Source organism: Oryctolagus cuniculus, chromosome 7 (assembly GCF_051225735.1).
Source record: "Oryctolagus cuniculus isolate XC-2025 breed Fujian yellow rabbit chromosome 7, ASM5122573v1, whole genome shotgun sequence".
NCBI classification, from domain to species: Eukaryota; Metazoa; Chordata; class Mammalia; order Lagomorpha; family Leporidae; genus Oryctolagus; species Oryctolagus cuniculus.
In genome coordinates, this window is record NC_142873.1 from 159,673,395 (window position 1) to 159,696,025 (window position 22,631).

Sequence of the window (22,631 nt, forward strand, 5' to 3'; positions counted from 1 at the left end):
GCCAAGAGCTTCAAAGACAACGCTGGGCTGGATCTGTTTACGGACTGGGGTCCTCGCAGGAGGAGGTCACGGGACTCTGGAGCAGTCAGAGGTGACCGGGAGACAAAGCAGCTGCTTTTCAGCTGTCAGCAGAGCAAATGTCACCAGCGTGTCTGCTCTCGCTGCTGGGACCTGTTCTGTGTAACTGCTTGTCTGATTAGAAAGAGTATGTGCTCATTCCAGCATTGCTCGTCATAGCCAGCACCTGGAAACAACCCACGTGTCCCCAAACAGTAGCAGGAATGGATATATGATTAACACGATGGAATATTATACTGCAGTGAACATGAATGCATTGCAGCTATGGGTAAGAACATCCATGAATCTATAAAAGTAACGTTGAACAACACAGAAGACACAAAAGGAGACAAAAGGTACAATTCCCGTCATATAAAGTTTGTAAGGTCAAACAACAGACTTGTTTAGCAATGAATACATGAGTTGTTTTTTTTGTTTGTTTGGGTTTTTTTTTGACAGGCAGAGTGGACAGTGAGAGAGACAGAGAGAAAGGTCTTCCTTTGCCGTTCGTTCACCCTCCAATGGCCGCCATGGCTGGTGCGCTGTGGCCCGCGCTGATCCGAAGGCAGGAGCCAGGTACTTCTCCTGGTCTCCCATGGGGCGCAGGGCCCAAGCACCTGGGCCATCCTCCACTGCACTCCCTGGCCATAGCAGAGAGCTGGCCTGGAAGAGGGGCAACCGGGACAGAATCCGGTGCCCCGACTGGTACTAGAACCCAGTGTGCCGGCACCGCTAGGTGGAGGATTAGCCTAGTGAGCCGCGGCACTGGCCATGAGTTTTTTTTTTTTTTTTTAAGGCAAGAAAGTGACTAAAGGGGACAGTTCCTGGTGTACTGATGACATTATATTTCTTGCTCTGATGGGTATTTGCTTTATAATTATTCATTAAATTATCTATTTATGTTTTAAGCACTTTTTAGTATACATAGTTCATGAAAACAATGCTTGATTTTTTTTATATAAAATTAAGGAGAAAGAGAGATCTTCCACCCACTGGTTTAGTCCTCAGATGACCACAATAGCCAAGGCTGGACCAGGACAAAGCGAGGTTCCAAGAACTCAACCCGTGGCTGGCAGGAACCCAGTACTGCAGCCATCACCTGTTGCCTCCTTACACGCACATTTCCAGGAAGCTGGAACCAGAAGTGGAACTGGGACTCCATCCAGGAGTGCCATTTGAGATGCGGGTGTCCCAAACAGTGTCGTAATAGTGCGCCAAACGCCTGCCCCTCCCGAATACAAAATAAACGAACGTTCACTCCAAACTACAAAACATCGTTGAAAGAAGTCAAAGCATACATAACAGATGTGAAGACGTCCCAGGCGCGTGGATAAGGACATTTAGCACTATTAGGAGAGTGTCATTTCCCCCAGTTTATCTACAGACAAAGCACTGCCCATCGCATTCTCAGCTGGCATTTTTGCAGAAGTGGAAAAATCTGACCCTCAGATGGATGTGGAATTTCGCAGGGGTGAGCACAGCAGTGTGGCAGGTTCAGCCGCTGTGTGCTATGCCCATATCCTGTAGCAGGGTAGTAGGTTTGAGGATGGAAGCCTTCTCTCTCTCTCTCTCTCTCTCTCTCTCTCTCTCTCTCTCTCTAATATTGCCAAAGCAATATTGAAAAAAATAACGTTGGAGGATTCATCTCCTGATCTGAAAACTTACTACCAGGCTGCATTAACCAGAATAGTGTGGTAACAAGCAGGAAGACACAGGTGCAGAATTTCAGGAGCCGAGGTTAGGTACTGCTTTCTTAGATGTGACACTAAGAGCAGAACCAGTGCTAGGAACAAAAATAGCTCTGCTGGGCATCCCCAAAAAACACCTCTGTTTACTCCCCAGAAATTAAAGACATCCCACAGAGTGGAGGAAGCCTTTCCAGATCCTAAATCCAGAACAAACATCGCGCTTTTTAAAACTGTGCCAGAAGAGAAGCCGCTGTGATGACAGCTAAGAGCTGCGCTTTGTCAAAGACACACGTCCATCACCGCGCACGGCCGGGACGGAACCGGAGAGGGCCCCCCCCCCCCGGGGGCTGGGCTGTCTTCACGGCGGATAGGAGGCTCCGCCGCCCCGCGGGGCCTCCCCCGGCACGCGCGGAGAGGACGCCCACGCAGAAACGCGCACTGGGGCTCTGCGGGCCGAGCGACTGGGATCACGCGTGGGAGCCGCCGTGGGGCGAAAGGCGGGGCTGACGGTGCCGCGCGCAGGGAGTCCGGTGGCCGGGGCTGTGGGGGGCCGGGGGTGGCCGCGTGGGGCCGGGGCTCCCCCAGGGCGGCGCCAGCGTGGAATCAGGCGGCATTAACTCGCACCCACGGAACCGCCCCATCGACAAGGTCCGATGCTCGGCGTGCGAGTTACACTGCACTGAGACGTCTCAGATTTGTAAACGAGCAAGAGAACCTTTGCATTGGGAATAGATGTTTCCTCCTTAAAAATCCACACCTAATTAGCTACGAGCATCGCCCACACAGCTGTCTCCAGACCCGCCCCCAAAGCCCACAGCCGGCCCGCCAGCTGGAGGGAGGGAAGGAAAAAGCCAGGCCCCCCCGCCCCCGGGGCGCAGGCTGTCCCGGCCACCTGGCGAGCGCAGCGGCGTGCGGGATGCTGGGCCCCGCCGGCGGCCGAGGGCAGAGGGCGGGGCGTGGGCGGGGCATAGACCTGGGCGTGGTCATGGGCAGGGCTCGACGGTCCGGGGGGCGTGGTCCGAAGCGGGGCTCGGCGGTCCGGGGGGTGCTCGGCGGTCCGGGGGCGTGGTCCGGGGCGGGGCTCGGCAGTCCGGGGCGTGGTCCGGGGTGGGGCTCAGGCCGAGGCGCCGGGGCTCTGTCCTGCCGGGCGGGGCCGGGACGCGGGCGGGGCGGGTGCCGGGACGCTGCCCGCGGGCGCCTCGGTGCCCAGACGCCGGCGGCTGCCCGGCTCGTCGGCTCGGCGACCCTGGCCCCCGCCCCGCCGACCATGCCGCCGCCCGCGCCGCCCACCGTGCTGGTGCCGTCGGAGCGCGCAGTGGTGCTGCTGTCGTGCGCGCTCTCCGCGCTCGGCTCGGGCCTGCTGGTGGCCACGCACGCACTGTGGCCGGACCTGCGCAGCCGCGCGCGGCGCCTGCTGCTCTTCCTGTCGCTGGCGGACCTCCTGTCGGCCGCCTCCTACTTCTACGGGGTGCTGCAGGACTTCGCGGGCCCGTCGTGGGACTGCGTGCTGCAGGGCGCGCTCTCCACCTTCGCCAACACCAGCTCCTTCTTCTGGACCGTGGCCGTCGCGCTCTACCTGTACCTGAGCATCGTGCACGGCGCGCACGCGCCCCAGCCCGACCGCCTGCTCTGGGCCTTCCACGTCGTCAGGTGGGTGGCGGCGTCGCGGCTTTCCGTCGACCCCCAGCGCCCGCCCAGGCCCACCCCGCCTGGCGGAGGTCCAGCCCGTGCCTCGCGGGCGAGGCTGGCCCCTGGGCGCGGAGCTCGCCCCCGGAGCCGGGTCGGGGGGCGGCGTGCCGGTGGGCACCCGCCTCGTGCGGCCCCGGCCTCTCTGCTGCTGGAGTCCGGGCAACGCGCGGGGTGTGGCACCGCCGCCGCCTTTTCTGAGGTGTTTGTGTATTTCTGCCTTAGGTGGACTTGACCTTGTAGAGTGCGGCAGGGGGCGGCTCGGGGGAGGGGGTCAGGGAGGCAGGGGGCTCCTGCTGTGTGATTTCGGGGTTTGCAATCTTCCCGCGCGCTGCACCCAGCCCAGGGCAGGGGTCGCTTTCCTCTCCCTCCTGCAGGCGAGGGCACCAAACGCTGCCCCAAGGAGAGGCCCTTTCTATTAAAAACTCGCCCGCATGGTCAGCACTTTGTAGCGACAGGTCACCTGGTGTCACACGCTGGGGCAGCGAGCTGGGGAGAGTCACCTGACCCCTGGCTCTGGTGGCTGCTGGTTGGAGCCCAGCAGGTCCCTGAGAAATGGAGTGACCTGCTTCTCGGCTGTTCGGGTCCCAGGTGCTGTGGGGACCCTGGGAAGAGGGGCTGCCATGCCCGCTCCCTGCCCAGCATCCCACCCACCTGCCGTCGGGTCAGACCAGGGTGCTCTAGCCTCTGAGCAGGAGCCAGGACTGGACCTTTCTTTGCAAGAAATCTCTTCTGTTTCCCAAAAATGTTGGACACAATTTAAAATAATGAACAGAGTCGGGGCGGCTCCTACAAGAAGGAGGGATTTCCTAGCGAGCCAGAGTGCGGAGTTAGGGACCCTGTGATGCTGGCCAAGAGTTCCTTCCAGGGACGCCTCTGTGGCCACTGCTGGCCATGGAAAAGCAGCCAAGTGTCCACCACGTCTGTGGACTGTGATCCACCCGCTTCTTAGGAGAGACCATCACCGCGTCCCGGCTGCCAGGGAGTCTGGCAGGGTTCGGCAGCACGTGGGTCTCCCCGGTGCACACGCTGCCCGGCATCCTCCAGCCGGAGCTGCCCACGGCCCTCCTGAGGCGTCTGCAGTGTACGTCTCTGTCTCTGTCTCCGTCGTCCTGATGTGAGCGGTCTGGTCTGCAGGCATAGACTACACGGTCCGCCACCTTTTTTCCCCCCCTAGCTATTTCAGGCTACTGAACATCAGTTTTCTTCACACCTTCCAGTCTTAGAAAGTATATTAAATGATGACTGCACAAAAGGTTGCTATTTCTGCTCTGTGCGGAGCTTTTAGGAACTGATTAAAAAAAAACTACAAATATCCTAAAAAACAGACAAAGGACACAGTAAGACAAAACAGGAAAAGCAGTGGATAAAGATTTGTGGAAAACAGTTTAGCCGTGTTAATACTCAGAACAGTCTAACAACAAGGTTCCATTACCTCATTAAATTAGAAAAAAAAACAGATTTTTTAAAAAGATTTATTTATTTGTTTGAAAGGCAGAGAGGGAGAGACAGAGGCAGAGAAAGATAGAGAGAGATGTCGTCCATCTACTGGTTCACTCCCCAAATGGCCACAACAGCCAGGCCTGGCCCAGGCGGAAGCCAGGAGCCAGGAGCTTCATCTGGGTCTCCCACATGGGTGCAGGGGCCCAAGAACTTGGACCTCCCTCTGCCGCTTTCCCAGGTGCATTAGCAGGGAGCTGGATCAGAAGCAGAGCAGCTGGGGCTCAAACTGGTTGCCCATATAGGATGCCAACATCGTAGACGGCAGCTTTACCTGCCAGGCTACGGCACCAGCCCACGGCACAGAATCTTACTGCGAAAATGCTGGTAAAGCTAGGGCTCTGTTGCGGGACTATGAGCAGTCCGGGTGGGAATAGCCTTGTATACATTCACGCCCCGGAGCCGTTCCTCTTTACCAGGACCCCGTCTCAGGAGAGAACCCAGAGTGCACACAGTTCTGTACACACAGAGGAGTCTGCTGAGGCGCTGTTGGCACAGTGGGAATTCGGAAGCAACCTCAAAGTCCAACAATACAAGAACTGTAGGCTGCGGGCCACTCTGTAGGAGAGCCAGTGATGTGCTGGGAAGACCCGTGACCCAGGATGTGATAAGGATTTTCAGTTTTCTCTGCTTTTGTTACCTGTGTGGTCCTAGAAAACTCCTGTGACATTCATAATAGAAACGTTATGCAGGGGCCAGCGTTGTGGCCATGCTCAGCTGTCATTTGCGATAGCATCCATATTAGAGCGCCGGTTCAAGTCCCAGCTACTCTGCTTCTGATCCAGCTTCCTGCTAATGTGCCTGGGACAGCTCAGATAATGAACAAAGTGATTTCTTCCCTGCCACCCACATGGAGACCCGGATGGAATCTGGGCTCCTGACTTCAGCTTGGCCCAGCCCTGGCTGTTGAGGCCATTTAGGGAGTGAACCAGTAGATTGAAGGCCTCTCTGTCTCTCTCTTTCTCTGTCGTTCTATTGAATATATAAATAAATCTTTTTTTAAAAAAAAGACACAGCAATTAAATATTGGAGAATTCTATGTTATATTTTTAATTATTTTTAAAGATTTATTTATATACTTATTTGAAAGGCAGGGTGACAGAGAGAAGGACGCAGACAGTGCCAATTGCCAATTCACTCCCCAAATAGCTGCAATTGCCAGACTGGGCTAGGTGAAAACCAGGAGTCAGGAACTCCATCTGGGTCTCCCACACAGGTATCAGGAAATCACAGATTTAAACTATCATTGGCTGCCTCCCAGGTGCGTTAGCAAGGAGCTGGATCAGATGTGGAGTAGCTGGGACTCGAACCAGCCCTCTGATCCAGGATGCACGTGTCCCAAGCAGCAGCTTAACCTACCACACCTGCACCACAACACCTGCCCCAAGTCATGGTTTCTAAATAGCATAAATGTGAAGTGGAAAATGCCACCTCCAAAACTAATGACCGCCATGGGAAAACGAGGTTAGAGAGAATCCTGCCCACGCACAAGTTCCCAGGGAAACGCCTGCGAAGCCAGTGGGCCCGGGCCATCCCACCACACAGTTCGCTTCACAGAGATCTTAAAATCCTCACAGAAGGAGGGTGGTGTGGACGGCAGCCTCGTGTGTTTCCTGAGTTGCCTGTGGCTCCTGACGGGTTGCAAAGCACTGTGCATTCATGAGCTTGCCAGGAGCCAGGAGCCCCAGAGATGGGCAGAGAGCTCACCTTCCACACAAGCTGTCAGCGCTAAGTCTGGTTCTAAATCCCCTACAGTCAGTGCCCTTCTATGATTTGTTCTTGTCTGTTGGCCTTAACAATCTGTTAAAAAATTATTTATTTAGTTATCTACTTGAAAGGCAGCATTGGGGGAGGGGGGAGAGAGAGAGAGAGAGAGAGAGAGAATTGTCCATCTGCTGGTTCACTTCTAATATGGCCACATGGCTGGGGCTGGGTCAGACCAAAGCCAGGAGCCTGGAGCTCCTTCCAGGACTCCCATGTGGGTGGCAGGGCCCAAGCACTTGGGCCATCTTCCACTGCCTTTCCAGGCACATTAGCAGGGAGCTGGATTGGAAGTGGAGAAGCCAGGACTTGAACTATGCTCCTATGGGATGCTGGCATTGTAGGCAGCAGCTTAACCCACTGTACCACAATGCCAGCCCCTGTTTTTAAAATTTGAGATATAAACTTGCTGCTCATCTCTTTCTAGTTGGCCAGCCTCTCCAGAAACTGCTGTGTCACCCTCTAGCTTTATCCCCTCGAATTCCGGTGTTGAGAGCAGGGTTTCAGAACAGGCGACCCACCCCTGGCCATCAAAGTGTGTGTTTCCATAAGGGACGCGCGGCCTCGCACCAAACCACAAGCACCTGCTGCTCCCTGGTGGGTGGACTTCCTCAAGGTTTTGTCCACTGTCCAGCAGTGGCCCTGACAGCAAGGGGAGATGCTGGCTTCTGTGTTGACTTAGCTCGCAGGTGCCAACCCGGAACATTCTTCCACCTTTCTTGGCGTGTGATGGTGCCGACGTTTTTGAAGAGTGCAGGCCTGTTCCTCTGTGGAGTGCCCCTCGATTGGGTCTGTCTGGTGCTTCCTCAGGTTCTACACTTTCGGCAGAGCCGGTTCTCGTTGCCCTGTAGGTGACCCCACGGGGCGGCTCTGGCTTGGTCCCTTCCCGGCGATGGTGGCTGCGATGGCTCGGCTTGGCCGAGGCCCACCAGGTGCTTTCATTGCAGAGTTGCTGTCGTGTTGTTTGTGGTTAATAAAGATCTTCAAAAGAGACACGGGCTGCTCTGTACGTGCCCGTGCCCCTCACGCTGCCCCCGGGCTCAGCATCCGTTCATCCTGATGGTATTTGGAAGTGAATTTGTTTGTTATTGTCACCTTTTTTTTTTTAAAGATCTTTATTTACTTATTTATTGGGAAGCTGGAGTGTGGGGTGGGAGAGAGAGAAAGAGAGAGAGAGAAAGAGAGAAAAAGAGAGAACATGCTCATTTTGCTGATTCACTCTTCACCCCCTGCAATGGCTGGGGCAGAACCAGGCCAGAGCCCGGAGCTCAATCCGGGTCTCCCACATGAATGGCAGAAACCAGGTCACTTGAGCCATCACTGCTGCCTCCCCGGGTCGGCACAGGCAGGAAGCTGGAGTCAGGAAGTGAAGCCGGGTCTGATGATGACGTGAGCCATGTGCGTCTGAACTGATAGGCTGAAAGCCCACCCCAGCTGCCTTTTCAAAGGTGTGAGAAAACACTCGCCTTCATAGGAAAGTCTTGCTTTAACAAGTGCTCCTACCGCATCTTGAGTGTCAAGGCAGGCAGGCGCCCCGCCCTTTATTCACCCTGTGTGGAAATACACCTGCAGCCGCGTGTTCACAGCCCCACCTGTGGGAGGGACCGGACTCCTTTCCTAAGCCAAGCCCGAAACCATCCCCTGGCCTCCCACACGGTGACTTGCTGACCTGCCTTCCCACAGCAGGTCCTCCCCCGATGGCGGAGGCCCCTGGGTGAAGCTGGAACAGGGTCAGCAGGAGCGGATTCACCCCACCTCCACTGGGTCCCCCATGGTGCCAGGCATTAGTCCGCGGTTTCCCAGAGCCAGGGCAGTGGTGGGCGGTGGGGGTGGCTCAGCTTGCCAGGCCGGAAGTATGGGTCCTGGCTGAGCAGGTCTCCAGCCGTCCACTCAGGTGCGAGTGGCCGTGACAGTGACTCGTTCACCTACGTGCCCTCCTAGCCCCTGGCACTTGCCTGGGGTCTGTGGCACCCCAAGTTCACCGTAAAAACTGTTCTGGGGTGTGGGAAGTCCCAGTGCAGCAAAAAGGGGAACCAGGCCCTGGCGGGAACGCTTCCAGGTTCTATAATTTGGAACGAGCTGACCGCGGGGCTGCCTGCAGGTCCTTCTCCCCGCTGTGGTTTGAATGTCACCTCATGTTGAAGTGTCACTGCCGTTGTAACAGAACTCAGAGGCGATTGGGCCACGGGCACACCGGCTTCCTGAAGGGTCAGTGGCAGCACTGCAGGAGTGGGCACTGCTGGTGCGGCCCCCGGCCTGTCTCCATCTTCCTGCACCTGCTCGTCTGCCCTCTGCCATGGATGACCCTCACTCCAGGCTAGAACTCTGAGCCAAATAAACCTTTCTCTCTGAATTCCGTTACAGCTGCAGAAACCGGGCTGGGTGAGAGACAGACAGAGTGGCTCCGCAGTCAGTGCCCGCCCCTGGCGAATGAGTTGACCTGGTTTCTGTTCAGAGGCCACTGCTGAGTGACTGGGAAGCTCATGTCGGGGGCCAGGCACCAGCACCAAGGGGCCGAGAGCAGAGCCTGTCCCTGCACCCTGCACGGACAGGCCCAGGTGCGTGGGAAGCATTTCTGAGCCGAGGCCGCGGTCGATGACACTGGGGCAGGGGGTGGGGTGATGTGCATTTGAAAGTACTACCCCCTTCCCCTGGTTTCTGTGGCCAAAACTGCGAGTGAGTGACCTCATGGTGACCTGGCCAGTGGCCGACTCCCTGCACTTCTCCCACGTCCTAGCTCTCTGGTCCATGCATTGGACAATGAGTGTCCATTGTTCGGGGAGAAAATCCTCCAGGCAGCCAATCGCCAGGCCTCACCCCCTGCAGCTGGGCTTCCCCCAGCCTGGCTGCCCCAAATTAAATAAATGGACACATTGTTGCACCAGGGTTGTCCTCGCAAAGCATTTTTGAGTTACGCTGCCCCAGCGGAGGGGGAGGGGAAGGCTTTGTTTTTTCCCAGCAGATGCCCGCGTCCGGAGATGCGCAGGTGCAGTGGGAGGGTGCAGCAGCTAAGTCACCGCTCGGGACACCTGCTTCCCAAGCCGCAGCGCCTGGATTCCAGTCCCTGCTCCCCTTGCCATCCAGCTTCCTGCTCATGTGCACCCGGGCGGCAGCAAGGATGGCTCAGTGGGTTCTGGACTCCTGGCTTCAGCCTGGCTCAGCCCTGGCTGTTGTAGGGGCATCTGGGGAGTGAACCAGTGGATGGAAAATCAATCAATCTCTCTCTCTCTCTCTCTCTCTCTCTCTCTCTCCCTCTCCTTCCCTCCCTCCCTCCCTCCCTCCCTTTCAAATAAATAAACCATTAAAAAGAAAAAAGCACCACAAGGATGTGGAATGGCACTAAGCTTGGGGCAGATGTGCGTGGTTTATGTTGGTGCTCGCCGCCCCTGCCCAGTCTGGGTGTGGTGTTTGTCTCCCATTCATTCTCTCACCTCTGGGAACAGGGCGCCCGCCCCAAGCACGTGCCTCCTGCAGAGGTGCAGGAACAGCTGCCATGACAAAGTAGCCCCGCTGGCGCTTGCACAATGTGGGCTGATTGCCCCGTGGTTCTGGGGGTTGAAAGTCCGAGGGGGAGGTGTGGGCGGGGCTGGTTCTCCTGAGGGCTGGCTCCCAGGCTTGCTCCGCTCCGAGTGGGTCTGTGCCCCAACCTCCTTGCCTTTTTCCGTGTACAGATGCAGGCACCCTGGGTTAAGGCTCCCTCTCTTGACCTCATCTTAATTGAATCACCCCTTGAAAGAGCCTGTCTGACACCCAGGCTCCTTCTGAGGTTGGGAGCATCAGGACTTCAACAGAGGAGTGCCGGGGAGACATAACTCAGCCCATAGCTGCCTCCTGGGGCAGACGTGGCCACAGCGGCTGACCTCAGTTCCCAAGCACACAGCTCAGAGCTGGGGCCAGCACATCCGTCCGGCAGGAGCTGTCAGAACCCCACTCTGTGTGCAGATTCTAGGCATCCTGTCTAGGCAGACCCCAAGTCTGGAAAGCAAGGGCCTTGGGGGCCAGGGCCCTCTTCCAGCACCTGTCCTGGCACCCCCCCCCCCAACATGGTCACACCCAGTCTGGGGTCTGGGGATGAGCAGTGCTCCCTGCTGTCCCTCTGCTAGCTAGCTAATCCCTGCTGGGGCCTCTTCAACATTTGTAAAATATTCGTGGATAGCTTAAGGCCTAGCATCTCCCACCTGCTCCCCAGGTGACAGGCTGGGGCGCCAACTTGCCAGTCTTGGTTTAGCGTGTGGGCAGCAGGGGTTCACACACACAGGCTGGCAGCCCCCTGGCTGTTCTGGGCCACCCACATGTGGGTGTCAGGGAGACCCCTTGGGCCCCAGCCGTTTCCAGGCAGTGATCAGCCCCACCCTTGGGCCTCTCCACGTGCACTGCTACTAGGCTACATCGGGCCTGTTTGGGCTTTGGAGAACTGGAGGTGCGGAAACAGGAATTCCACTGCACCTGTGAGCGGAGCACCTGCAGGATTCAGCCCCCTGCAGCTCAGGCTGCGCCCTGGCCAGAGACAGCTCAGCTTCCTCTGAGAGTCCCAAAAACAGACTCTGTCCTCGCCCTATGTTTCAAGAACCAGGGGCACCTCCAAAAGTCCCCCTTTTGGCCCTCTGCCCGGTGGCGTCCTAAAGTCATGCTCTAGAGGTCTAATTGTAGGGAATTCTGGGAGCTGATTGTTAGACGCAGCCAGTATTTAAAAATCAAATCACAGCAGCCGACACTGTGGTGCCCCGGTTCAGCCGCCACCTGCGTTACCGGCATCCCATGGGAGCACTGGTTCAAGTTTGGCTGCTCCACTTCCCAGCCAGCTCCCTGCTAATGCGTCCGGGAGGGAAGCTGAGGATCCCAAGTACCTGAGCCCCTGCCACCCACACGGGAGACCCCAGTGGAGTTCTGGGTTCCTGCCTGGTCCGGCTCCAGCCCTTAAGGTCATTTGGGGAGTGAATCAGCAGATGAAAGATCTCTCTCTCTCTCTCTCTCTCTCTCTCTCATCACTCTGTCTTTCAAATAAAATAAATAAGTAAATCTTTTTAAAAATTAAATTGCAGGCCGGCGCCGCGGCTCAATAGGCTAATCCTCCGCCTAGTGGCGCCGGCACACCGGGTTCTAGTCCCGGTCGGGGCGCCGGATTCTGTCCCGGTTGCCCCTCTTCCAGGCCAGCCCTCTGCTGTGGCCAGGGAGTGCAGTGGAGGATGGCCCAGGTGCTTGGGCCCTGCACCCCATGGGAGACCAGGAAAAGCACCTGGCTCCTGGCTCCTGCCATTGGATCAGCGCGGTGCGCCGGCCGCAGCGCGCCGGCCACGGCGGCCATTGGAGGGTGAACCAACGGCAAAGGAAGACCTTTCTCTCTGTCTCTCTCTCTCACTGTCCACTCTGCCTGTCAAAAAAAAAAAAAAAAATTAAATTGCAGATCATTGCTTTGTTGATTGTGCAGAGCAGTGGCCACCCAGCCTCTCCCATAAAGCATCTGAGAGTATTTTCAGCCCCGCGGTCAAGGTCAGTGCCCTCTGGGTTCTGACGTCTCACCTCACCTGATATGTACATGAACAGGGCTGGGCGTGCTGTAATAAAACTTTATTTGAAGAAAGTAGGCCTTGGCTAGGATTTGCTGATCTGGAGTTAGGAAAGTGATAGAGAAAATGTTAGTGGCACAGACAGGCACCCTGCAGAGCCAAGGAGGAAGCCAGGAGCCCAGGGGCAGCTGCGGAAGAGGTGGGAACGGCTTCTACCCCATGCAGAGAAGTCTCGGTGCCACCAGGCGGTGACCGGCCAGCCGGGCTCGGTGCTTTCTTACTTCCTTCTCACTGCATTAAGAAAACTGAAAGCACCAGCTAACTTCCCATGATGCTCTCCTGGGCAGAGCACATGCCGAGGTGGGCTGTGGGTACCCAGGTTGGGCCAAAAGACCGACAAAAACATTGGTGAGGGTCCGGCGCCGAGGTGGGATTGGCAGTAAGGAGCATTGTCTGCTTTCTTATCATTGGCATCGGTGAGATTTAGAACACCTTTAACTTTTTAAAAATTATTTCATTTCAGACACAGCCCTGGTTCACTCCCCGACTGCCCATGACAGCCAGGGCTGGGCAGGCCGAAGCCAGGAGCCTGGAGCTCAATCCAGGTCTCCCAAGCTGGTGGCAGGGCCCCAAGTCCTTGAGCCATGGTCTGCACTCCTAAGAGCTGGTTATGAAACCATGCCTGCTCCCGCTGCCTGCCCACTGCTGACCGGTCCAGCCCAGCCTGCTCTCTCCTCCTACTCCACTCTCACAGACTCCGGGATACTCCCTCCGAGCACCTCCCACTGAAACACCTCCCGGAGCAGGTTCTGCGCCCAGCGTGGCTGCTGTAATCTCTGCTCAAGTTCACACAACCAAAGCGATCACGCCCACGCCCTTGACCCTTTGAAAACCCTCTCCCTAGTCGCTCTCCTCGCTGGCTGTTTCCCAACACCCACTCAGCTCCAGGCACACCCTCGCAATGCCGTGGAGATGTATCACTGGGGTAGCACTGGCATATAAACCCCAAACTGGAGGGTGTGGGCCTGTGGCTCTGTGGGCCCCGGGTTTTTCTGGAAAGGCCCACGGGGATGCACGTTGGGGGCAGGACTCCCACCTGAGCCCCTCCCCGAGAGGAGCTGGGAGCCGGAGCTGGGAGCCAGCATGGGCGCCCGCCACTCTCCCTGTGTCTGGCCTTCAGGGTGACTGTCCCTACACACAGGGCTGTCTCCGCCCAGACTCCCATAGAGGAGTCCTGCGAGCATCAAGCGGGGGTCAGCACTCAGCTCCCCGAGAATCTCGTCCCCTCCTCTGCAGTGTCCTTGCTGTTCCCGAGGATGCCGGCAACGGCTGAGACTCCATTCAACCATCCGCCACGCGTCACCGGTGCCAGGTGCTGTTTCCGATGCTGGGGCTTCAAGCCCTTTGTCCCTCGGAGTGCAGAGTGTGACTTACGAAGTCTTGATGTCCCGGGTGTTGGGAGTTCTACAGTGACACGTCTTTCTTACAGAGACCCAGGGTGGCACCGACATGCTAACCAGACAAACAGCTCTGCACAGAACAAGTGCTCACAATGTTCCAGCCCAGGGCGGGCGTGTGGGCCAGTGGGGAAGTCGGGGTGCCTGCTTCCCGCCCCAGCTCCCTGCACACGTGCCTGGGAAGCAGCAGAGCACGGCTCAAGGGCCTGGGCTCCTGCCGCCCATGTGGGAGACCCAGAGGAAGCTTCTGGCTCCTGGCTTCCGCCTGGGCCAGGCCTGGCTGCTGAGGGCATTTGGGGAGTGAAGCAGGGGATGGAAGGGCTCTCTCCACCCTGTCTGCCTTTCAAATAAAACAGGTAAATAACAAACATTACCAGGACAAGCTCCTGGTAGACCTGGTGCCTTTCTCGTGAGCTTTGACTTTGGTGGTCCTTCTGTTCCCCTGTGCTTTGGGACTTCGTGGGGCGGGGGACACTGAGGACAGTGGTGACGGCATCCTTGGTGCTCCTGCGTGTCCCCATGGAGCCCAGTGAGGGGACCAGGGCACCCCCTCTTTGAAGGCTCCCTGCACCCAGGCCTTCGCTTTCTCTCTTGCATCCTCATCCTGCCCTTCCCCCTGCTGGCCCCGTGGAGTTTGGGAGGGCCTTGCCGAAGCTCTGACCTCTCCCAGCCTGCTGTCAGCAGCTGATTCACGTGGAACTTTATCATCATCATTATTTGAAAGGCAGAGTAACGAAGAGGCAGAGAGAGAGAGAGAGAGAGGTCTTCCATCCGCTGGTTCACTCCCCAAGTGGCTGCAACAGCCGGCACTGGGCTGATCCGAAGCCAGGAGCCAGGAGCTTCTTCTGGGTCTCCCACGTGGGTGCAGGGGCCCAAGGACTTGGACCATCTGCTGCTGCTTCCCCAGGCCACAGCGGAGAGCTGGATTAGAAGTGGAGCAGCCGGGACTCGAACCGCTCATGGAACTTTGACCTCATGGTTGACCCATGACTTCCTTTCAGTCCTGACCCAGAGCCCTCAAAATATATGTTTCTGAACCTAAAAATGTTCCAGGTGATGCTGACAGCCTTGTCCTGTTCACCTGCCACTGTGTTCCCCAGGCCCCTGACCCAGGACCTGCGCACTGCTGTCCTGTTCCTGTGGGCAGAAGCCACCTGAGCCTTGCGCAACACCTGCACCCCAGACCCAAATCCTGGACAACAAGACGCAGCTCTCACAGCAGTGGTGACAGCAGCCAGTGGCCCATACCCGTGCTTGTTCGTGTATTTCCACGGCGGCCCAGGCCTGGCCCTGCTGCAGGCGCTGTCCCCAGCCCCGCTTTACCAAAAACACCAGCCTGTCGGAGCTAAATGACTCGCTTGGTCAGAATCTGAGCTCCGCACTGCCCATGGTGCTGCCCACCTCAGGAGCCCACATAGCTCTCGGGGTCCTCCTGAACCCATTCAAGCTACCTTGTAAGGGGGAGATAGGGCAGGGACCCTGGGGGAGGGGCCTGTGGGGCTTGGACCTGCTCACCGTTGTGTTGCTGGGGAGGTGGACTCCAGAAAGCTGAGCCCAGCGCTGCCCGAGCTCTATGCGTCCGAGGGCACGCCTGCCCCTGGTCGGGCCACGCTCCCGCCGGGCACAGCAGGGCATCCCCAGGCAGATGGCTGCACCTGCCCACAGGTCCCCCTCCAGACCCTGCAGGTGTGAGGGGTGCTGGAGCTCCCCCAGGCAAGCCCAAGAGCTGGCCTGGGGCGGGGGGCGGGGGGAGGAGCAACCGTTGGCGTGTGTGTGATTGGACAGACACCAGTGCCCAGGCCCCTCTGGGTGGGGAAGGAGCTGGAGGCCAGATCCAGCCCTCACCATGCACATTCCAGCACCCGTCTCCAAGGATCTTGGGAGCTGTGCGTTAGCAGCCGGCTTCGGGCAACACCTGCCCTTCCTGTGTTTCTAGGACAGTCAGATCCTTGGGGAGCACCGTCTGCCTTCCCCAGAGCACCCCGTGCCCGCGCTGCTGGGAGCGCCAGCCTGACCTGGGTGCCTGCCTCTTCTTGCTCTTCCGCAGCTGGGGGGTTCCGCTGGCCATCACCGTAGCGGCCGTCACTCTGAAGAAGATCGGCTACGACGCCTCCGACGTGTCCGTGGGCTGGTGCTGGATCGACCTGGAAGCTGAGGACCACGTGCTGTGGATGCTGCTGACCGGGAAGCTGTGGGAGATGCTGGCCTACGTCACGCTGCCCGTGCTGTACCTCCTGGTCAGGAAGCACATCAACAGAGCGGTAGGTGCCAGGCGGGTGGCGTCTGGGGGCGGGACCAGTGACAGGCCCGGGGGCCATGCATCCGCACCCTGGGGTCCACCGGGTGGCCAGCTCCCTGCTCTGCTGTTCCTTCTCGGGTGGGGTCAGAGCCCAGAGCCAGCACGGTGCTCTCGGCCGTGGCGCTGCACTGCCCCCGCGTGGACACTTGGGGAACTCAGAAAACGCGAGGCTGCATCCAAAGCGGAAGTGGACCGGGATTTCGTAATCCGTGATGCAAAGGACTCACCCGGCCCATCCCTGGTGATCAGGATTGCGCCCTCGGGGGTAGGCTTTCCAGGAATTCAGACGTCGACGGGCTGGGCCGGCCAGAAAGGAGAGTGGCTCTGCTCCCACAACGTGGGCCAGTCGTTCCGTTTCCTCCCTTTAGACATAACTTACGTGGTGCCACTCGCAGCACAGACCCACTCGGTGTGCAAGCAGGGGCTTCCTCCCGGCCAGGAGAGCCTGCCCTCGGCCACCGGCCACCGGCACGCAGTTCTGCTGAGCGGCTGCTGGCTGGCGGGAAGGCGCTGTGTGGCTCAGGGTCCCGCCCCCAGCTGCCCTGGTGGGAGGTGAATGTGGCCAGGGGAGGGAAGTGAGAGGGATCCGGAGGGATCGCTGTGAATGCAGACTCAGCCATGCTGCAGGCTGGGGCGGCCCCTTGTGTGCCCGTCTGTGGGGCGTCTCTGCCCGAGGGCCCCTAAGCACACCTGTCTCCCCTGTGTTCCAGGCCCAGCCTTCTGCTTCTCCGTGTGAGTCTACCTGAGCCTCCCCTGCCCTGCAGCCCAGGCTGGCTCAGGGGAGCCCTGGCTGCACCTGGCAGGGGCTGGCCAGCCGGGCTGAATCCTCTTTGAGGCCTTGTAGTCAGTCTCCAGCCGAGTCGCGAGTGCCCGTCTCACCTCCCGCCTTTTCCACTGCCCTGGAAGGTTCTGGGTTCCCCGCTGAAGGCTCTCAGGAGCTCCGACAGGCTCTGCCCTCAGGAGTTGCCCTGTGTGTACGTGCGTGTGCGTGTGCGTGTGCGTGTGTGTGTGTAGGTGGTGGAGGGTCCATGCCTGCAAGGCTGAACCCTGCACGTGACTGTGGATCCTCTTCTACAGTTGGGCAGGTGTTTTCAGAAAACAGCAAAGAACCGTGGGCAAGGAGGTGTGGGTGTGCAGGCTCCTCCTGCCTTTGGGTGGGAACAGAGCTAAAAATAAAATGCCAGGAGCACGCTTTGTGCTAGGGAGGGGCAGCCCAGCTCCCCCTCCCCCCCCAGCCCACACCACCTCTGGAGCTCCCAGGCAGGTGGGCGGGGCTCCCAGGCAGGTGGGCGGGGTGTCCAGTCTCCCGGGCTGCCACTGGAGGCTGCAGGAGGGGAGGGAGGCAGGTGCTCCGTGCAGGTGCACTCAGAGGTTCAGGTGTGCAGAGACGCCCAGGCCGGCGGCTCTCCAGGACACAGGCGCTGCTGGACACCAGGCCCCCCCCCCCCGGGCCTTCAGTGTCCCAGACGCTGGCCGAGGCTCAAATACGCGTCTTCATTATGAGTTTTTTTTATCTGTCTTTCCCCGGGAACAAGGACGCCAGGGATGGTGCGAGCTCCCCTTTCCTCACTGCCCTTCCTGTGGCGCAGGCCCACTGGGGACCAAGCAGACCTGGGTCCTGGGGGGCTGCATTCTGGAGGGGGAGGGCCAGCACGAGCCAGGAGCATGAGGGAGGGGCTGAGTGACAGCCGAGGGTCAAGCGTGAGGCGGGGCCAGCATCGTGGCACAGAGGGTTAAGCCACCACTGGTGAGGTAGAGGCCCAGCTGCTCCATGTCCCACCCAGCTCCCTGCTGATGTGTCCCGAAAGGCAGCAGGAGACGGCTCAAGTGCACGGGCCCTGCCTCCCACGTGGGAGACCGGGACGGCTCAAGTGCACGGGCCCTGCCTCCCACGTGGGAGACCGGGACGGAGCTCCAGGCTCCTGGCTTCGGCCATGCTCGGCCTCGCTGTTCAGCCATTTGGGGAGTGAACGAGGAGATGAAGCTCTCTCTTCCTCCCCACCCCCACTCTCTCCCTCTCTGTCACTCTGCCTTTCAAATAAGTAAATAAATAAACCAATCTTTCAAGAACAGCCGCTAAGGAAAGCAGACACGAAGTAAGACGCAGCGGGGCTGGGACGGTGCGGGCGGCGCCTGCGCCCTGCGAGGGGTTCACCAGACCTCACCCCGAGCTGACTTTAGAGCAGAGACTTGCCGGGGTGAGAGTGAGCCGGGTGAGGAAGGGCATTCCCAGGGCAGGGACAGCTGCTGTGATGGCGCCGGGTGGGGGGTGCCGGGCCCACCAGGGACAGAAGGCACTGGGGAAAGTGGTGGGAGTGAGGTCAGAACGAAGCCAGCGTTGCCCCTGGTGGAAGGTCACAGGGGACATTGAAATGGGGCCCCCAAGGGGCTTTGGGTGCAGGATGTGGCTAATCTACTCTGGCCGCCAAGGCCCCTGCCAGGGCTCAGGGGATTAGAACGGACAGAACGGAGGAGGGAAGCGGGGAGGGAGAGGGAAGGTGTCTGTCCGGAGAGATGGAGACAGTGCCTGGGCCGGGTGTGGCTGGCAGTGGGCAGAGGTGTCCCGATCCCGGGTCTGCTGAGCAGCCGCGGCTGGTGGGCCCTCCTCGGGCTGGGAGGGCTGGGTGTCCGTTGGCGGGGAGGCATGAGTGAGCCGTTTCAGACAGCCCCAAGACAGCCTGCGGGACGCGTGGTGTGGGCCGTGGCCCGGGCTAGGGGAAGGCAGGGGCGGGCGCGGCGGAGGGCGCTGGGCTCACGTCCCGCCCTGTCCCGCGCAGCGCGCCGCCCTCTCCGAGTACCGGCCCATCCTGTGCGAGGCCCACCAGCTGCAGCGCCGCTCCGCCTCGGTGGCCGACACCAAGCTGGTGCTCATCCCGCTCATCTTCATCTGCCTGCGGATCTGGAGCACCGTGCGCTTCGTGCTGACCCTGTGCGGCTCCCCGGCCGTGCGCATGCCGGTGCTGGTCGTTCTGCACGTAAGTCCGCGTCCCACAGCCCAGCCTGCCCCTCCTCCCACGACCTCACGCCCACGCTCACACACCGCGGGCCCCTGTCAGCCCCAGCCAGCCTGGCTGAGCGGAGCAGGGAGGGCGGGTGTGGTTCTCATGCACTTCGGGAGCCTGGAGGTGTAGTGGCTGTCACAGAGTTGACTGATCCTGGGTCCTTCTCAACCCAGAAGACCTGGACAGAGGTCTGGGCCAGCCCCTGTGGCCAAGCTCCTCCCAGACCAGCCCCGGGGGGTGGGCAGAGAGGCCGTGGGGCCTGCCTCAGCTCCCAGCTCCCAGGCGGGGGGCGGCTGGCTCCAGCCTCTCCTCTCCTTCCCGCAGGGGATCGGGAACACCTTCCAGGGAGGCGCCAACTGCATCATGTTTGTGCTGTGCACCCGCGCCATCCGCACGCGGCTCTTCGCGCTCTGCTGCTGCTGCTGTCCCCAGCCGACGGCCGAGACCCCAGCCAGCACTCCCGGGGCTCCCGCACTCTCCAAGACGGGAGACCCCCAGCCACCCAGACGGACCGCGGGGGAACTCCCCAGCACCTGAGCTTGTGCCCTCGCTGGGATGTGCACAGATGCCGCCTCTCCGGGGACCGCGGTTCTGCGCGCCTCTGCCCGCCTCTGCCCGCTGCAGGAAGCGGGGGCAGGTGCCTGCTGCGCCCGGAGCCCCCACCGGTGAGACTCGCGCCCCCTGGCGGCGGGACAGCTGCCAGCTCAGCTTCTACCTCCAGACCTCCGTCGGCTAGTCCCACCCACACCTGGCTGCTCGCCTGAAGCTGGCGTGGGACTCAGGGCAGCCGATAGGATGTGACCCCCGGCAGGCTTGTGAGCCCGCGGGCCTGGGGGTCCTGAGGCCCCACGGTGCTGTTTACAAAGCGGGGGAGCCGCACCCGTGCCCCCATCCTGCGGAGCCCCTGCACAACCCCCCGGGGTAGCAGGGGAGCCAGTCACAGGCTGCAGGTTGTGCAGTGAGCGCCGTGAGTGAGCACAGCCCAGCACAGCTGCCCACCGCAGTCTCAGGGCCTCCTGGACTCCCCGCGTGTGGGCGACCAGCCCCGGAAGTAGACCGTGTTTGGGCCCCAGCTCAGGCCAGAACCCAGACTCCTGCCTCCGCCAGGCACTGTCACTCACGATACAGCCTCCCTCCTGAGTGCAGGGGCTGGGCCCGGGGGCAGGAAGAGGAATCTCAGGGAAGCCGTGGGGACGCCCACCCCGGCCCTCCCTCTCTCCCCAGGTCTGCCTGTTTTGAGGAAGACTAAACTGGGGTGAGTGGGGAGGGAATCTGCCTTAATGCACCTGCTAGTTTATGTGGGGGGGGGGACAGGGGAGCAGAGAGGCAGTGAGTGACCCACACACGGGCTCCTCTCTGAAGGTGAAGGTGTTAGGATTTAGCGTCTTCGGTGGCGACAGGGATCCTGGGGTAATTATTTACATTTATAACAAGGACTCAAACTAGGCATCCGTACATTCTCTCCGGCTCTCCCACCTAACACTCTCCTCTTATCTCAGAAGAGAATCCCTCTGTTAAGTCTAGAAGCTGTGGGCTCAGAAAGGGAAGTGTATGGGCCCTCAGGAGGCCGGGCGCAGGCAGGTGCATCTGACACCTGGTCGCACCTGAGCCGCACAATGGAAGTGACTTCCTGAGCCTCATCTGAAGGTTCTGGATTAAAGACAAAATCAGGCGATGCTCTCAATTCCTGTTGTTCTCTCAAGAATAGAATCTGTATGAGGAGAAGGTATAGTTATTTATTTTTTAACTTAATTACTTTATTTGAAAGGCAGAATGACAGAGAGATCGCCCATCTACTGGTTCACACCCCAGATGCTTGCAGAAGCTGGGGCTGGGCCAGGCTGCAGCCAGGAGCCAGGAACTCCATCCGGGTCTTCCATGTGGGTGACAGGGGCCCAAGTATGCGGGCCACAACCCGCCACCTCCCAGGCGCATCAGCAGGGAGCACTCATGCGGGGGGGGGGGGGGTGTCCCCAGAGCGGCTTACCCCGCTGCACCACGGTGCCCGGCCCAGGAACAGTGACGTAGAGGACTGAGTCCGGGACACTCGGGTGTGGTTTCTTTTGAAAACAGATTTCTTTCTGGAAGTCAGCAGGTAGCGAACGTCCCCTTGGGACTCAAAGAATGCTCTGGGCTGCTCGGCTGTGGGGCCGTCTACTCACAGCAGCAGGCGTGGGTCTCTGTGCCAGCAACTTCCTGGCCACAGAACTGGGGAATACCCTCAGTGGCGCTTCTAGAATGGCGCAGACAATCAGGAGTTTGCCTTGAAAGAAGATGATCCCGGGCAGGGCGGGGGGGGGGGGGTGTTGTGGCCCCACAGGTTAAGCTACTGCTTGGGGTGCCTGCATCCTGAGTTCGAGTCCTGGCCACTCTGCTTCCCATCCAGTTCCCTACTAATGTGCACCCCGGGAAGCAACAGAGGATGGCTCAAGTGCTAGGACCCCTGCACCCACATGGGAGATCCTGCACCCACATGGGAGATCCTGGCTGTTGCAGGCATCTGGGGAGTGAACCAGTAGATGGAAGATTTTCTCTCTCTCTCTCTCTCTCTCTCTCTCTCTCTCTCTCACTGTCTCCTTCTTTCCTCTCTCCTTTGCCTTTCAAATAGATGAAAAAAAAAAATCGGATTCTAACGCAGGTGTTAGACTAGCCATGCCCAGCAGGGGGCGCCTGCGCATGCAGCGGTGTGGCTGCAGGCGGAGGCTGGTTTCCCTTTGGCTCTCAGAAACCAGCTCCAGGGGCCCGAGGCTCACTCAAATTCTCTCTGCTGGTTTGATGCCCCTGGCCAAAAACCTCAAAAAAGCCACAGCTGGAGTGTTCCCGGCTTGCGCTGCTGCCCAGCCTGTGGGCTCCCCTGCAGGGCGGTGAGCCTGTTGGGATGGGGGGGGTGCTTGTCCTAGTGCCTCAGGCTGGGCCTGCAGCTGCCGCTTGTCTCGGGGTGGCCAAGAGGGAGGGAGAGAGGTCATGTGGAAGCCCATTTCCCAGGCGGGCAGGGGCTCAGCTCCCTGGGTGGTGCTCCGCCCGGTGGCGCCCAGCCGTTAGTGGTCATTGGCTGCATCCCTTGCCCGCCGAGCAGCGACCTCAGCCTGGCAGGTGCTCCCCAGCCCTGACCCCTCTCAGCCCCAGGGCTCTCTGCTCTGCACAGTCTGAACCCCGGCCTCAGATCAGGCTCACCAGCCACTTTGCCTCCTCCCACTTCCGAGGGTTTTGAAAAATTCGTTTCAATCATTTTGTGTTCAAATAAAGATCCTCTGGCCCAGGCTGAAGGTGCAGACAGCTCCATGTATGTCCCAGGAAAACCTGTGTTTACAAACCCGCCACCGCGGCTTCTGTGCCTGCAGATCTGTGGGGAACCCTGGCTGTCCGCCCAGTGGGCTGCGTAGGCACTGATGTTAAATTAAATTATTTTTTTCCTTCCACGTGTGTGTTGTGAACTGATGGCCTGCTGGTGTGGTGGGGAGGAGTGGGCGAGGAGGCTCAGGCTGACCTGAGCCGTGGCTGCGGCTCCAGAGCCTTGCACAGAGCTGGTGCGACCGCCCCCAGGCGGAGCCGACTTCCCCCGGGTGTGCCCGGAGAAGAGCATGGGAGGGGGGGGGGCTGGAATGCACATTCCCGGGCTCTGTCCACAGAGAGACGCTCCATGGCCGTTCCCTGCACTGCGGTGTCCGGAACAC

At 59.4% G+C, this 22,631-nt stretch overlaps 1 protein-coding gene across 2 annotated transcripts; it reads left to right on the forward strand.

Annotated features, from left to right (window-relative positions):
• The first annotated feature begins 2,872 nt into the window (after positions 1-2,872).
• Positions 2,873-22,376, forward strand: GPR157 (G protein-coupled receptor 157). Of its 2 annotated transcripts, XR_016211303.1 has the most exons (5): positions 2,873-3,395; positions 15,704-15,917; positions 16,666-16,929; positions 18,733-18,930; positions 19,282-22,376. XR_016211303.1 is itself a non-coding variant. In XM_002716142.6 (4 exons), the coding sequence occupies exons 1-4, from the start codon at positions 3,013-3,015 to the stop codon at positions 19,492-19,494; spliced, it is 1,008 nt and encodes a 335-aa protein (XP_002716188.3). In that variant the 5' UTR covers positions 2,879-3,012; the 3' UTR covers positions 19,495-22,376. The 2 variants fall into 2 exon arrangements, 1 of the variants encoding a protein (XP_002716188.3); XM_002716142.6 differs by lacking the exon at positions 16,666-16,929 and having other exon boundaries at positions 2,879-3,395.
• The last annotated feature ends 255 nt before the right edge of the window (positions 22,377-22,631 follow it).

Coding starts and splice junctions, on each gene's coding strand:
- GPR157 (XM_002716142.6), top strand. CDS start 3,013: ATGCCGCCGCCCGCGCCGCCCACCGTGCTGGTGCCGTCGGAGCGCGCA. Junction 3,396..15,703: donor TGGGCCTTCCACGTCGTCAG/GTGGGTGGCGGC, acceptor GCTCTTCCGCAG/CTGGGGGGTTCCGCTGGCCA. Junction 18,931..19,281: donor CGGTGCTGGTCGTTCTGCAC/GTAAGTCCGCGT, acceptor TCCTTCCCGCAG/GGGATCGGGAACACCTTCCA.